The following is a 15,483-nucleotide window of genomic DNA, read 5'->3' as shown; positions in this document are numbered from 1 at the left end:
AGAAATATTAAGGATCCCAAAGGGAGGAGCACAAAGAAGAATATCTGTGAAACTGAGGGAGGCGAAGAAAGAAATCAGAAAAAAAAGTCAAGCAGTAGAAAGGATTGTCAAAGAGGTAAAGAGAGGTGACAAAACATTCTTCAGATACATCAGAGAAAGGAGAAAAGTTCATAGTGGTATAGTGAGACTGAAAGGTGGAAAGGATCAATGTGTGGAGAGAAATGAGAAAAAGGCAGAAATATTAAACGAATACTTCTGTTCTGTGTTCACTAAGGAGGACCCTGGAGAAGGACCCTCGCTAGTTAACAAGAAACTGGAGGGGAGTGGAGTAGATGTAACTCCATTTACAGTAGAGAATGTATGGGAAGAGCTGGAGAAACTGAAAGTGGACAAAGCCATGGGACCTGATGAGGTTCATCCCAGGATACTGAGGGAGCTCAGAGATGTGCTGGTGGGTCCGCTGTGTGACCTGTTCAATAGATCCCTGGGAACGGGAGTGGTGCCGAGTGATTGGAGAAGAGCGGTGGTCGTTCTGCTTCACAAGAGTGGAAACAGAGAAGAGGCTGGAAACTACAGGCCAGTTAGCTTCACTTCGGTGGTGGGAAAAGTAATGGAGTCGCTGTTGAAAGAGAGAATAGTGAACTATCTACAGTCTGGAGGATTGCCGGACCTGAGGCAGCGCAGATTCACCAGGGGAAGATCCTGTCAGACAAATCTGATTGACTTTTTTGATTGGGTGACTAAGGAATTGGATCAAGGAAGAGCGCTCGATATGATCTACTGGATTTCAGCAAAGCTTTTGATACTGTCCCGCACAGGAGACTGGTGAATAAAATGAGAAGCTTGGGTGTAAGCACCAAGGTGGTGGCCTGGATGTTTGTAATAGAAGGCAGCATGTGATGGTAAACAAAATCTACTCTGAAGAGAGAGCGGTGTTAAGTGGAGAGCCACAAGGATCGGTGTTGGGACCGGTCCTGTCCAATATCCAGATACCTGAAAGGTTTTAATGATGCACAATTGTCAAACCTTTTCCATTGGAAAGAAATCAGTAGAACCAGGCGTCATGAAATGAAACTCCAGGGAGGAAGAATCAGAACCAACATCAGGAAACATTTCTTCATGGAGAGGGTGGTAGACGACTGGAACGCCCTTCCGGAGGAAGTGGTGAAGAGAAAAACGGTGAAAGATTTCAAAGGGGCATGGGATAAACACTGTAGATCCTTAAAGGCTGGAGGATGGAAGTGAAGAAAAGAGTGCATGGGGGTAACTTGCTGGTGTGGCGGTTACTGCCCTTAACCAATAAGCCTGATATTTTGGATGCAACTCAAACATTGCTCTCTGCTTCAACAGCAAGAGGTAACAGGGGATTGGACTCGCAAGCAACCAAGAAAGGGCCCTGACTGATGGTTTGGGAGTGACTTGTATGGCACAGCAGAGGCTACCATAAGCTTGCTGGGCAGACTGGATGGATCGTGTGGTCCTTTTCTATGTTTAGAACTAGGGGAAATTCCATGAAAGTAACCACAGAGGATTCTAAACATTGTAGAAAGTGCTTTATCACTCTGTACCCAATTGAGCAGTGGAATCTGTTGGCAGAAGACGTGATCAAGGCAATTATCATAGCAGGGCTTTAAAATTTTGGAGCAGTCCCTGAGGAAAAAGTCCATAAAATATTAAGTAGGTAGACTGAGGAAAGCTATTGCTATCTCTGGGAATGAGGAAGAAGAAATAGAACCTACTTTATGGGATCTGCTGGGAACTTTCGACCTGGACCGGCCACTGTCAGAGAAAGAACACTGGGCTGGATGGATCTTGGTCTGAGCCAACATAGTATTTTTTTATGTTCTTAATCTTCTGTACCCTCATGCTGCTGCTTCCTCCTGGCCTGTGCGGACCAAGCTCTGATGTGACAAGCAGTGAAAATCTTACAAAAAATGGATCTTCACTGGGTGAAGGAGAAGGGACTGCTGCCCCAATTCTGCACTGTGGAGGAGCAGAGAATCCTCCAGGAGTGTGGGGTCTGAATGGATAGGAGGGAACCCATGGGGTACGAGGGTGCATGAGAGGAGAAATGGATCGGGCATTATCTGTGCCTTAGCTGGGTGAGAGAGTTTGCCTGCATATACATGCTCGGGAGTGGGTGGTAGAGGCCAGAATCGTAAAGGAATTTAAGGGAAGGATCCTTAGCTACTAAAAGTCATCGCCTAATGTTTACAGCACTACACTTCCCTGCCTCAGTGGTGTGTGTTGGGGGAGCCAGACAATGTCAAAGTGCTTCATATGAAATAGAAGGTAACCATAAGGCTGGCTCATCTCACAGGCTGCCGGAGATGCAGGCATTCACATAGCAAGGCTGCTCAGGGAACACAGGAGACTCACGAGTAGTAAGAGCCATTTACGTTTATTCATTCATATTTCTTACTCGTCCAGTGCCAACACACTCAGGGTGAGGTACAGTAATCATAACAAAGATACAAACTAGGGAAATATTAAAAATTAACAAAAAATGAAGAATCAAGTCGCACTTTGCTTGGGAACCTCTAAGGGGTTGGGCATGCAAGTTGCTTCTTGCAGCAAATCCTGCGTTCCACTAAGGAACAGGTGGACAATAACTTCCCCTCTTCTCAGTTCTAGGACCCCCTGGAAACATTACCTTCCAGTTACCCAGTCAATACTCATTCCTCTGATGGCACTGGCGTCTGTCTGTCGGCCGGGAGGAGTGGAACAGAGCCTCGCTGCTGTACACCTGATCTATCCATAAGCTTCCAGAGCGCATCCGCTCTCCTGCTCCATTCTATGCCCTCTAACCTACATCAACCCTTCCACCAAATCACTGCAATAGAACGTGTTCCCTGATATAGCACTGTCCCACTGGTTATCCTCCCTCTCTTCATCCCGTGCTATACACGCTAACTCTCCCAGCTTACTCTGACTACAAACAATTCAAGATGTGTTTCTTCAAGCTTCCTTCCAGCTGACAAGGATCATTTGGAATCTTTTACTTTATTGGAAACTCTTTATTAGGATTGTTTAACTCCTGTCTTGTTAGTATTATCCAAAGCTACCTCACTCTGAGCGACTGTCAGCATTTCCAATGTTCAAGGGCTGCTCCCTCTCCTTTTTAGAGATGGTTCCACCCTGAGTAAAATGGAACCCACCCTTTCAGAAAAGGGCTCCCTAATCCTCAGATTGTTCCCCAGTTCCTAACAAACCTAACCCCCTTTTTTTTTCCTGCACCATCGTCTCATCCACGCATTGAGCCTCCGGAGCTCTGCCTGCCTCTGGTGACCTGCGCGTGGAACAGGGAGCATTTCAGAGAATGCTACCCTGGAGATTTCAGCTTCCTACCTAAGAGCCTAAATGTGCCTCCCAAAGCTCCCTCCTACATCTCCCTATACCATTGATAGCCACAAAGCACATCTCCTCCCCACTCCTCCTCTATCCTCGTAATGCCATTCATTCCAACGCTCCATGCTTACTATTCAGGCTTCTCACATTCCCATACAGACATTTTAAAGGACGGGATTTTTGTATCTATTTACAACCAGCTTATTAGCAGAAGATACAGGCAGTTTAGCATCATCCTCCAGGTCACACACCCAGACAAACCCTTGGTCCTTTTCTGCTTGCTCAGTGCAATGACAGAAGATGTGGGCTCTTCTAATTCCAGTTTTTCTCCCATTTAATTATTATTCCCTTTTTCAAGCACTGTAGGTAAGTTCCCTGCCCCAAAGGACTCACAATCTAAGTTGGCGCTTGAGACAATAAGGATTAAGTGACTTGCTGAAGGTAACAAGAAGTCTGCTCTAAGCACCAGGCCACTCCTGGAGGATCACTTTGTACTATACATAGGGATGAGCTGAGGAGCTGCTACTCAGATTAGTTTCCTCTCACCTCTTCTTATCTCTCTGCTCCTTCAGGGCTCCTCCAGGTTCAGGAGCCATTGGGCCTGCTCACCTCTCTGCACCTGTGTGAGAGAGAGAGAGCGGAAAGAAATAAACAGCTGGTTGAGTAGACCCGGGACTCAGTGGCGAAGGGGGAAAACTCAGAGGGGGAAAGTTCCTGTAGTAGGCAAGGAGGAGCCTAGATCCTGTGTGCAAAGGGAGAGAGGTCTGGTAACAGGAGATGGGGGTACTCAGCACTTATGGAAGAAGGGTGGAGGGGGCTTTCACAGCCTGCGTAGGAGGTGGAGAAATCCAATAGCAGTGGGGGAGGGCTGCTCCGAACCTTTGTGAGAGGCCCAATAAAAGCAACTGGGGGGCCTCAGAGCTTGAGAGGGGAGGGGTGATCAGAGCCTTGAAAGAGAGGGGGAGAGGTCCGGTAACTGTGGAGGGGAGATCAGAGCCTTGAAAGAGAGGGGGAGAGGTCGGTAACTGTGGAGGGGAGATCAGAGCCTTGAAAGAGGGGGGAGAGATCCGGTAACTGTGGAGGGGAGATCAGAGCCTTGAAAGAGAGGGGGAGGGGTCCGGTAACTGTGGAGGGGAGATCAGAGCCTTGAAAGAGAGGGGGAGAGGTCCGGTAACTGTGGAGGGGATCAGAGCCTTGAAAGAGAGGGGAGAGGTCCAGTAACTGTGGAGGGGGATCAGAGCCTTGAAAGAGAGGGGGAGGTCCGGTAACTGTGGAGGGGAGATCAGAGCCTTGAAAGAGAGGGAGAGGTCCGGTAACTGTGGAGGGGGGATCAGAGCCTTGAAAGAGAGGGGGAGGGGTCCGGTAACTGTGGAGGGGAGATCAGAGCCTTGAAAGAGAGGGGGAGAGGTCCGGTAACTGTGGAGGGGAGATCAGAGCCTTGAAAGAGAGGGGGAGAGGTCCGGTAACTGTGGAGGGGGGATCAGAGCCTTGAAAGAGAGGGGGAGGGGTCCGGTAACTGTGGAGGGGATCAGAGCCTTGAAAGAGAGGGGGAGAGGTCCGGTAACTGTGGAGGGGGGATCAGAGCCTTGAAAGAGAGGGGGAGGGGTCCGGTAACTGTGGAGGGGATCAGAGCCTTGAAAGAGAGGGGGAGAGGTCCGGTATCTGTGGAGGGGAGATCAGAGCCTTGAAACAGAGGGGAGGGGTCCGGTAACTGTGGAGGGGAGATCAGAGCCTTGAAAGAGAGGGGGAGGGGTCCGGTAACTGTGGAGGGGATCAGAGCCTTGAAAGAGAGGGGAGAGGTCCGGTAACTGTGGAGGGGAGATCAGAGCCTTGAAAGAGAGGGGGAGGGGTCCAGTAAGGTGGAGGGGGGATCAGAGCCTTGAAAGAGAGGGGAGAGGTCCGGTAAGGTGGAGGGGGGATCAGAGCCTTGAAAGAGAGGGGGAGGGGTCCGGTAACTGTGGAGGGAAGATCAGAGCCTTGAAAGAGAGGGGGAGGGTCCGGTAACTGTGGAGGGGAGATCAGAGCCTTGAAAGAGAGGGGAGAGGTCCGGTAACTGTGGAGGGGGGATCAGAGCCTTGAAAGAGAGGGGGAGAGGTCCGGTAACTGTGGAGGGGAGATCAGAGCCTTGAAAGAGAGGGGGAGGGGTCCGGTAACTGTGGAGGGGGGATCAGAGCCTTGAAAGAGAGGGGGAGGGGTCCGGTAACTGTGGAGGGGAGATCAGAGCCTTGAAAGAGAGGGGGAGGGTCCGGTAACTGTGGAGGGGAGATCAGAGCCTTGAAAGAGAGGGGGAAGGTCCGGTAACTGTGGAGGGGGGATCAGAGCCTTGAAAGAGAGGGGGAGGGTCCGGTAAGGTGGAGGGGGATCAGAGCCTTGAAAGAGAGGGGAGGGGTCCGGTAACTGTGGAGGGGAGATCAGAGCCTTGAAAAGAGGGGGAGGGGTCCGGTAACTGTGGAGGGGGGATCAGAGCCTTGAAAGAGAGGGGGAGGGGTCCGGTAACTGTGGAGGGGAGATCAGAGCCTTGAAAGAGAGGGGGAGAGGTCCGGTAACTGTGGAGGGGGGATCAGAGCCTTGAAAGAGAGGGGGAGGGGTCCGGTAAGTGGGGGGGGGATCAGAGCCTTGAAAGAGAGGGGGAGGTCCGGTAACTGTGGAGGGGGATCAGAGCCTTGAAAGAGAGGGGGAGGGTCCGGTAACTGTGGAGGGGAGATCAGAGCCTTGAAAAGAGGGGAGAGGTCCGGTAACTGTGGAGGGGGGATATCAGAGCCTTGAAAAGAGGGGGAGGGGTCCGGTAAGGTGGAGGGGGATCAGAGCCTTGAAAGAGAGGGGAGGGGTCCGGTAACTGTGGGAGGGGAGATCAGAGCCTTGAAAGAGAGGGGGAGGTTCCGGTAACTGTGGAGGGGGATCAGAGCCTTGAAGAGAGGGGGAGGGGTCCGGTAACTGTGGAGGGAGATCAGAGCCTTGAAAGAGAGGGGGAGAGGTCCGGTAACTGTGGAGGGGGGATCAGAGCCTTGAAAGAGAGGGGGAGGTCCGGTAAGGTGGAGGGGGGATCAGAGCCTTGAAAGAGAGGGGGAGGGGTCCGGTAACTGTGGAGGGGGGATCAGAGCCTTGAAAGAGAGGGGGAGGGGTCCGGTAACTGTGGAGGGAAGATCAGAGCCTTGAAAGAGAGGGGAGGGGTCCGGTAATGTGGAGGGGAGATCAAGCCTTGAAAGAGAGGGGGAGGGTCCGGTAATGTGGAGGGGAGATCAGAGCCTTGAAAGAGAGGGGGAGGTCCGGTAACTGTGGAGGGGTCAGAGCCTTGAAAGAGAGGGGGAGAGGTCCGGTAACTGTGGAGGGGATCAGAGCCTTGAAAGAGAGGGGAGAGGTCCGGTAACTGTGGAGGGGATCAGAGCCTTGAAAGAGAGGGGGAGGGTCCGGTAACTTTGGAGGGGAGATCAGAGCCTTGAAAAGAGGGGGAGGGGTCCGGTAACTGGTGGAGGGGATCAGAGCCTTGAAAGAGAGGGGGAGAGGTCCGGTAACTGTGGAGGGGGGATCAGAGCCTTGAAAGAGAGGGGGAGAGGTCCGGTAACTGTGGAGGGGAGCAGAGCCTTGAAGAGAGGGGGAGGGTCCGGTAACTGTGGAGGGGAGATCAGAGCCTTGAAAGAGAGGGGGAGGGGGCCGGTAACTGGGGGGGGGGGATCAGAGCCTTGAAAGAGAGAGGGAGGGTCCGGTAACTGTGGAGGGGGGATCAGAGCCTTGAAAGAGGGGGAGGGGTCCGGTAACTGTGGGGGGGATCAGAGCCTTGAAAGAGAGGGGGAAGGTCCGGTAACTGTGGAGGGGGATCAGAGCCTTGAAAGAGAGGGGGAGGGTCCGGTAACTGTGGAGGGAGATCAGCCTTGAAAGAGAGGGGGAGAGGTCCGGTAACTGTGGAGGGGGGATCAGAGCCTTGAAAGAGAGGGGGAGGGGTCCGGTAACTGTGGAGGGGGGATCAGAGCCTTGAAGAGAGGGGAAGGTCCGGTAACTGTGGAGGGGGGATCAGAGCCTTGAAAGAGAGGGGGAGAGGTCCGGTATCTGTGGAGGGGAGATCAGAGCCTTGAAAAGAGGGGAGGGGTCCGGTAACTGTGGAGGGGGATCAGAGCCTTGAAAGAGAGGGGGAGGGGTCCGGTAACTGTGGAGGGGGGATCAGAGCCTTGAAAGAGAGGGGGAGGGGTCCGGTAACGGGGGAGGGAGATCAGAGCCTTGAAAGAGAGGGGGAGGGGTCCGGTAAGGTGGAGGGGATCAGAGCCTTGAAAGAGAGGGGGAGGGGTCCGGTAAGGTGGAGGGGGATCAGAGCCTTGAAAGAGAGGGGGAGGGGTCCGGTAACTGTGGAGGGAAGATCAGAGCCTTGAAAGAAGGGGGAGAGGTCCGGTAACTGTGGAGGGGGATCAGAGCCTTGAAAGAGAGGGGGAGAGGTCCGGTAACTGTGGAGGGGAGATCAGAGCCTTGAAAAGAGGGGGAGGGGTCCGGTAACGGTGGAGGGGGATCAGAGCCTTGAAAGAGAGGGGGAGGGGTCCGTAACTGTGGAGGGGAGATCAGAGCCTTGAAAGAGAGGGGGAGAGGTCCGGTAACTGTGGAGGGGGATCAGAGCCTTGAAAGAGAGGGGGAGGGGTCCGGTAAGGTGGAGGGGGGATCAGAGCCTTGAAAGAGAGGGGAGGGGTCCGGTAACTGTGGAGGGGATCAGAGCCTTGAAAGAGAGGGGGAGGGGTCCGGTAACTGTGGAGGGGGATCAGAGCCTTGAAAGAGAGGGGGAGGGGTCCGGTAACTGTGGAGGGGAGATCAGAGCCTTGAAAGAGGGGGGAGAGGTCCGGTAATGTGGAGGGGGATCAGAGCCTTGAAAGAGAGGGGGAGGGGTCCGGTAAGGTGGAGGGGGATCAGAGCCTTGAAAGAGAGGGGGAGGGGTCCGGTAACTGGGAGCGGGATCAGAGCCTTGAAAGAGAGGGGGAGGGGTCCGGTAACTGTGGAGGGGAGATCAGAGCCTTGAAAGAGAGGGGGAGGGTCCGGTAAGGTGGAGGGGAGATCAGAGCCTTGAAAGAGAGGGGGAGGGGTCCGGTAACTGTGGAGGGGGATCAGAGCCTTGAAAGAGAGGGGGAGGGGTCCGGTAACTGTGGAGGGAGATCAGAGCCTTGAAAGAGAGGGGGAGGGGTCCGATAAGGTGGAGGGGAGATCAGAGCCTTGAAAGAGAGGGGGAGGGGTCCGGTAACTGTGGAGGGGAGATCAGAGCCTTGAAAGAGAGGGGAGGGGTCCGGTAAGGTGGAGGGGAGATCAGAGCCTTGAAAGAGAGGGGAGGGGTCCGATAAGGGAGGGGAGATCAGAGCCTTGAAAGAGAGGAGAGGGGTCCGGTAAGGTGGAGGGGAGATCAGAGCCTTGAAAGAGAGGGGGAGGGGTCCGATAAGGTGGAGGGGAGATCAAGCCTTGAAAGAGAGGGGGAGGGGTCCGGTAACTGTGGAGGGGATCAGAGCCTTGAAAGAGAGGGAGAGGGGTCCGGTAAGGTGGAGGGGAGATCAGAGCCTTGAAAGAGAGGGGGAGGGTCCGGTAACTGTGGAGGGGAGATCAGAGCCGTGAAGAGAGGGGGGGGGGGGCCGGTAAGGGGGGAGGGGAGGATCAGAGCCTTGAAAGAGAGGGGGAGGGGTCCGGTAAGGTGGAGGGGAGATCAGAGCCTTGAAAGAGAGGGGGAGGGGGTCCGGTAACGGTGGAGGGGAGATCAGAGCCTTGAAAGAGAGGGGGAGGGGTCCGGTAAGGGTGGAGGGGAGATCAGAGCCGTGAAAGAGAGGGGGAGGGGTCCGGTAAGGTGGAGGGTGGGAGATCAGAGCCTTGAAAGAGAGGGGGAGGGGGTCCGGTAACTGTGGAGGGGGAGATCAGAGCCTTGAAAGAGAGGGGGGAGGGGGGTCCGGTAAGGTGGAGGGGGATCAGAGCCTTGAAAGAGAGGGGGGGAGGGGTCCGGTAACTGTGGAGGGGGGATCAGAGCCTTGAAAGAGAGGGGGAGGGGTCCGGTAACTGTGGAGGGGAGATCAGAGCCTTGAAAAAGAGGGGGGAGGGGTCCGGTAACTGTGGAGGGAGATCAGAGCCTTGAAAGAGAGGGGGAGGGGTCCGGTAAGGTGGAGGGGGGATCAGAGCCTTGAAAGAGAGGGGGGGGTCCGATAAGGTGGAGGGGAGATCAGAGCCTTGAAAGAGAGGGGGAGGGGTCCGGTAAGGTGGAGGGGGATCAGAGCCTTGAAAGAGAGGGGGAGGGGTCCGGTAACTGGAGGGGGATCAGAGCCTTGAAAGAGAGGGGGAGGGTCCGGTAACTGGTGGAGGGGGAGATCAGAGCCTTGAAAGAGAGGGGGAGGGGTCCGATAAGGTGGAGGGGAGATCAGAGCCTTGAAAGAGAGGGGGAGGGGTCCGGTAACTGGGGGGGATCAGAGCCTTGAAAGAGAGGGGGAGGGGTCCGGTAATGGAGGGGGATCAGAGCCTTGAAAGAGAGGGAGAGGGGTCCGGTAAGGTGGAGGGGAGATCAGAGCCTTGAAAGAGAGGGGGAGGGTCCGGTAAGGTGGAGGGGGATCAGAGCCTTGAAAGAGAGGGGGAGAGGTCCGGTAACGGTGGAGGGGGGATCAGAGCCTTGAAAGAGAGGGGGAGAGGGTCCGGTAACGGTGGAGGGAGATCAGAGCCTTGAAAGAGAGGGGGGAGGGGTCCGGTAACTGTGGAGGGGAGATCAGAGCCTTGAAAGAGAGGGGGAGGGGTCCGGTAACTGTGGAGGGGAGATCAGAGCCTTGAAAGAGAGGGGGAGGGGTCCCGGTAAGGTGGAGGGGGGAGATCAGAGCCTTGAAAGAGAGGGGGAGGGGTCCGGTAACTGTGGAGGGGAGATCAGAGCCTTGAAAGAGAGGGGGAGAGGTCCGGTAGACTGTGGAAGGGGGGATCAGAGCCTTGAAAGAGAGGGGGAAGTGGTTCCGTAACTGTGGAGGGGAGATCAGAGCCTTGAAAGAGAGGGGGAGGGGTCCGTAACTGTGGATGGGAGATCAGAGCCTTGAAAGAGAGGGGGAGGGGTCCGGTAACTGTGGAGGGGAGATCAGAGCCTTGAAAGAGAGGGGGAGGGGTCCGGTAAGGTGGAGGGGAGATCAGAGCCTTGAAAGAGAGGGGGAGGGGTCCGGTAACTGTGGAGGGGAGATCAGAGCCTTGAAAGAGAGGGGGAGGGGTCCGGTAAGGTGGAGGGGAGATCAGAGCCTTGAAAGAGAGGGGAGAGGTCCGGTAACTGTGGAGGGGAGATCAGAGCCTTGAAAGAGAGGGGAGAGGGGTCCGTAACTGTGGAGGGGAGATCAGAGCCTTGAAAGAGAGGGGGAGGGGTCCGGTACTGTGGGGGGGATCAGAGCCTTGAAAGAGAGGGGGAGGGGTCCGGTAAGTGGAGGGGAGATCAGAGCCTTGAAGAGAGGGGGAGGGGTCCGGTATGGAGGGGGATCAGAGCCTTGAAAGAGAGGGGAGGGGTCCGGTAAGGTGGAGGGGAGATCAGAGCCTTGAAAGAGAGGGAGGGGTCCGGTAAGGTGGAGGGGGATCAGAGCCTTGAAAGAGAGGGGAGGGGTCCGGTAAGTGGAGGGGATCAGAGCCTTGAAGAGAGGGGGAGAGGTCGGTAACTGTGGAGGGGGGATCAGAGCCTTGAAAGAGAGGGGGAGAGGTCCGGTAACTGTGGAGGGGAGATCAGAGCCTTGAAAGAGAGGGGGAGAGGTCCGGTAACTGTGGAGGGGAGATCAGAGCCTTAAAGAGAGGGGGAGAGGTCCGGTAACTGTGGAGGGGGAGATCAGAGCCTTGAAAGAGAGGGGGGGGAGAGGTCCGGTACTGTGGAGGGGGATCAGAGCCTTGAAAGAGAGGGGGAGAGGTCCGGTAACTGTGGAGGGGAGATCAGAGCCTTGAAAGAGAGGGGAGGGGTCCGGTAACTGTGGAGGGGAGATCAGAGCCTTGAAAGAGAGGGGAGGGGTCCGGTAACTGTGGAGGGGGGGATCAGAGCCTTGAAAGAGAGGGGAGAGGTCCGGTAGATGTGGAGGGGGGATCAGAGCCTTGTAAAGAGAGGGGGAGGGGTCCGGTAACTGTGGAGGGGGATCAGAGCCTTGAAAGAGAGGGGAGGGTCCGGTAAGGTGGAGGGGAGATCAGAGCCTTGAAAGAGAGGGGGAGGGGTCCGGTAAGGTGGAGGGGAGATCAGAGCCTTGAAAGAGGGGGAGGGTCCGGTAAGTGGAGGGGAGATCAGAGCCTTGAAAGAGAGGGGGGGGGTCCGGTAAGGTGGAGGGAGATCAGAGCCTTGAAAGAGAGGGGGAGGGTCCGGTAAGGTGGAGGGGAGATCAGAGCCTTGAAAGAGAGGGGAGGGGTCCGGTAAGGTGGAGGGGAGATCAGAGCCTTGAAAGAGAGGGGGAGGGGTCCGGTAAGGTGGAGGGGGATCAGAGCCTTGAAAGAGAGGGGGAGGTCCGGTAAGGTGGAGGGGAGATCAGAGCCTTGAAAGAGAGGGGAGGGGTCCGGTAAGTGGAGGGGAGATCAGAGCCTTGAAAGAGAGGGGGAGGGGTTCAGGTAACTGTGGAGGGGAGAATCAGAGCCTTGAAATGAGAGGGGGAGGGTCTCCGTGTTAGGTGGAGGGGGGGATCAGAGCCTTGAAAGAGAGGGGGAGGGGTCCGGTAAGGTGGAGGGGGGGATCAGAGCCTTGAAAGAGAGGGGGAGGGGTCCGGTAAGTGGAGGGGAGATCACAACCTGTGTCTGAGGGGGCGGGGACACAGAGACTGGAGGAGGGGGGGATCCGGTAGTGGGGAGGGGGGAGTGCTCGGAGCCTGCGCCGCGCCGGTCAGCGAGGTGAAAGGTCAGCAGAGAAGCGAGCGCGCTGCTACCTGACAGAGACGCCTCCAGCCCGAACACGACACCAGCACGCATGCTCAGAAATCCAGCCAGTCAGAGCTCCTCTTTCAAACCCAGGGCGACGTCATCCGCCCGACTGAGCCTACAGCAGCTGAAGCTATGAAGACCATGGAGTAAGCAAGCAGCCGATTGGCTACGCTTAGGAAGAACTCAGCCAATCCTTGCCGAGATGTGTGATGTGTAGCCATGTAACTTTATTGGCACGACAATTATCCAAGTGCTGCAAAGTACAGTACAGACGGATTAAAATGCAAAGGTAGGAAACGAAGGTAAGCATCCCACAATGGTAATAAGTCACGTGAAGGGGCAGGTTACAGGACCAGGTCCTGCTCCCTGCTGGCAGTAGCGTGGGCAACTTTTCCACAGAGCTGCTTGGACACTGGAGGACTGAGGTGGGAGTTCCCCTCCCCCCCCTCATTTGCATAATATAAAATCAAGGCACATGACATGTATATGTTAAGATCATACTAATAGGAATGATTTAGTTCTCATGCGGGAGGGTGAGGGATAGGTTGCATTAGGAGGGGGTTGCAATTTCTCTGGTGCTTATTATGTTGCAGGGGAGAGAAGGAGATTGGGGGGGGGGGGATATGTATTGCTTGACACAGATTTCAGCGGTGGGGGGAATTTTTCTGGAATAACCTGGATATTGTAGTGTTCACTCTTGGCAAAAGGAGGGGGTGTAGGGCAGAGAGGGGTAGCAAGAGAGAACCAGGCCAGACAACCATCCAGGATGCATAGGGCCGGGTCCCAGGCCTGGAGTGGTGGGAATACAGGTGCCTTTTCAGGGGGCAAAAGCAAGGGGGGAATGGGGGGGAGAGAGGAGATGCTGAAGGGTGAAGAGGGGGATGGGGAGAGAGGTGACGGCTGGGAGCAAGGGGAAATGGCTAGCGGCAGGAGGAAGGGGGCTGAGGGGAGGGATTGAGAGCAAGAGGCAGTGAATGGGGAAAAAGGAGGGAGCTGGGATAGGGGATCCATTAGCTTTTTTACCCTTCAGCAAAATCTTCTCACTTCAAAATCTCATAAACATGAAATAAGGAATTTGAAGGGTTAATATTCGGATCCACGGGGCTGCAAAACAGCAGAGCCTAGAGCATCTCACAGACATTTTGGGGACTAATAGTGGTCTTTCAAACCAACTGGACTTCTTCACATGCAACCTGAAAATGCCAAGCTATATTATTTCTTATGACACATGTTTAAATTACAAGTTTTGGGCTTCTGTCCCTCCCAAAGCAGCCAGAGTGGCGAAACACGATCCGTGTCAGGGGACCTACTTGTATCTCATCTTCATACATCTACTCATTAAAGATTGATGTCACTTGGCACCTGTCATATTGATTGATTCAGTTTTTGAAGTTTAAGGATCCGCACCGATCTGTGGTTTCCTATTGTGTGTACTGCAACCTTTCTCCACCTTCCTGTGTGCTAGAACATAAGATTCACCATACTGGGTCAGACGAAGGATCCATTAAGCCCAGCATCCTGTTTACAACAGTGGTCAATCCCATTCATACCCCAGATCAGTGCAGACTCCTGGGTTTTACTTCCCTGCCATGCAGATGGAGACAGAGGTGTCACTAACCCTTTACATAATCCAGTGTGCCACCTACAGTCCAGTATTGCCAACCTCACTTATTTACCACTAGTATGGACTTGTTTTTTTCAGAAATTGCTTTTTTTTTTTTTTGCAACTCGCCAGTAGTTTATTTTGGGGGGGGAGGGGGGGATTAAATTCCTATTTGCTTTTTTTTGGATTTTGTGGGCAGCACTCGTGCCCTGCCGTTCCTGCCACCTGTGATTGGTTGCTGTTCATCAGGCAGAATCATCAGAGAGCTGAGCCGAGCTGCTGCCCTTCCTGTGCTGTGACTGGACACTGAGAGGACAGAGGGCAGGACCTCAGCAAGCCCAGTTCTCAGGCCCTTCCCCTGCCTCCTCTCTGGTGCAGTGACCAGAAGCATGGGGTTAGGGAATGTTCCCAGCAACCGCTAGCAGCTGCTCTAACTTCTGCACCTCAGGCAGTCTAGGGGCAAATGTCCTCTGCCTTCAGAAAGATAAAGGCCAAAAGCTGCTTAAGTTGCAGAGGAGGGGAAAAAAGAGGGATAAGAGAGAAAAACAGAGGAGGGCCCAGGGGACGAGGAGAGGGAGTGGTGGCACAAGGAAAAGAACGAGGAGGCATATTCAGGAGCTGGGGGGGGGGGGCAAATGAGCTACCCCCTCCCCCATGTGTCCAGTCCTAGTCTGTGGATGGGTGGAGGGGGCTTAGGAGATGGCCCAAGGCCAGCATGGGGGGATGTGGCAGGAAGGAGACTAGACAGGCTGCTGTGGTCTGCAGCTTGTGTTAATGCTCTGGGGTGGGGTGCTGGGTGATCTGGGCATTGTGCCTGGTGTGCTTTTTACTTTGGGGGAGGGGGATGGGGCCTGCTGTTCTGCGATGCATAACAAAGATATTAGCCTTCACAGAACTAAGTGTAGAGCCTTAATTTGCAATGTGATTGTGCCCTGTTTTTTTCCTCCATTACACTCAGGAAATAATGTTTTTAAAGTGTTTGCTGTGAATAAATACTTTCTAATAAAGTAGTTTAAATCTCACATGTTTTGGGCTTGTTTTTTCAGCAAAGTGTGCTTGTTCTTTCAGAACTACCTGACAAAACTGCTGCAGTCCCTCAGTATTGCTCTGTCTCCAGCAGATGGTAGATAGTGTAAAACCTGGAGATTAAAAAAAAAAGGAAGAGACAAACACTCCATGAAGTTAGCATGGGGCACATTTAAAACTAATCGGAGAAATTTCTTTTTTACTCAACGCACAATTAAACTCTGGAATTTGTTGCCAGAGGATGTGGTTAGTGCAGTTAGTATAGCTGGGTTTAAAAAAGGATTGGATAAGTTCTTGGAGGAGAAGTCCATTACCTGCTATTAAGTTCACTTAGAGAATAGCCACTGCCATTAGCAATGGTAACATGGAATAGACTTAGTGTTTGGGTACTTGCCAGGTTCTTATGGCGTGGATTGGCCACTGTTGGAAACAGGATGCTGGGCTTGATGGACCCTTGGTCTGACCCAGTATGGCATTTTCTTATGTTCTTATGAATATTTTACCAGATCCTCCCGGGGGGTTGTTACGTCCTGGTGGGGCCCTCCCCCTGGTTTGAGGCGGACGAGCAGGGGGTTCATGACCCTTCTGATAGCTCGATCCTGAGGTCCGTAGGGTGTCCATCTGATGATCAAGATCCCTCATCTCCCACAAGACAGCGGTTGAGA

General features: G+C 54.1%; 2 protein-coding genes across 4 annotated transcripts in view; one reads left to right on the top strand and one right to left on the bottom strand.

Annotated features, from left to right (window-relative positions):
* The window catches only part of ABCD4 (ATP binding cassette subfamily D member 4), a 272,156-nt gene extending 259,823 nt beyond the window's left edge, over positions 1–12,333 (bottom strand). For 2 of the 3 annotated variants that reach the window (XM_029598438.1, XM_029598439.1), the window contains exons 1-2: positions 12,195–12,332; positions 3,895–3,967 (exon numbers count right to left, since the gene is read on the bottom strand). In XM_029598438.1, coding sequence (XP_029454298.1) covers positions 3,895–3,944 — 50 coding nt within the window. In that variant the 5' untranslated portion in view covers positions 3,945–3,967; positions 12,195–12,332. Of the gene's footprint in view, positions 1–3,894; positions 3,968–12,194 lie in introns of all 3 variants that reach the window. The other variant, XM_029598440.1, reaches the window with a different exon arrangement.
* The window catches only part of VRTN (vertebrae development associated), a 45,058-nt gene continuing 41,804 nt past the window's right edge, over positions 12,230–15,483 (top strand). Inside the window, exon 1 of the mRNA XM_029598437.1 lies at positions 12,230–12,491. The gene's annotated coding sequence lies outside the window, so the exon portion shown is untranslated. The remainder of the gene's footprint in view (positions 12,492–15,483) is intronic.

This window comes from Rhinatrema bivittatum, chromosome 4 (genome assembly GCF_901001135.1).
Source record: "Rhinatrema bivittatum chromosome 4, aRhiBiv1.1, whole genome shotgun sequence".
Lineage (NCBI taxonomy): Eukaryota > Metazoa > Chordata > Amphibia > Gymnophiona > Rhinatrematidae > Rhinatrema > Rhinatrema bivittatum.
Note: the sequence above shows the minus strand (reverse complement) of the source record. Positions and strands in the feature narration are given on the sequence as shown.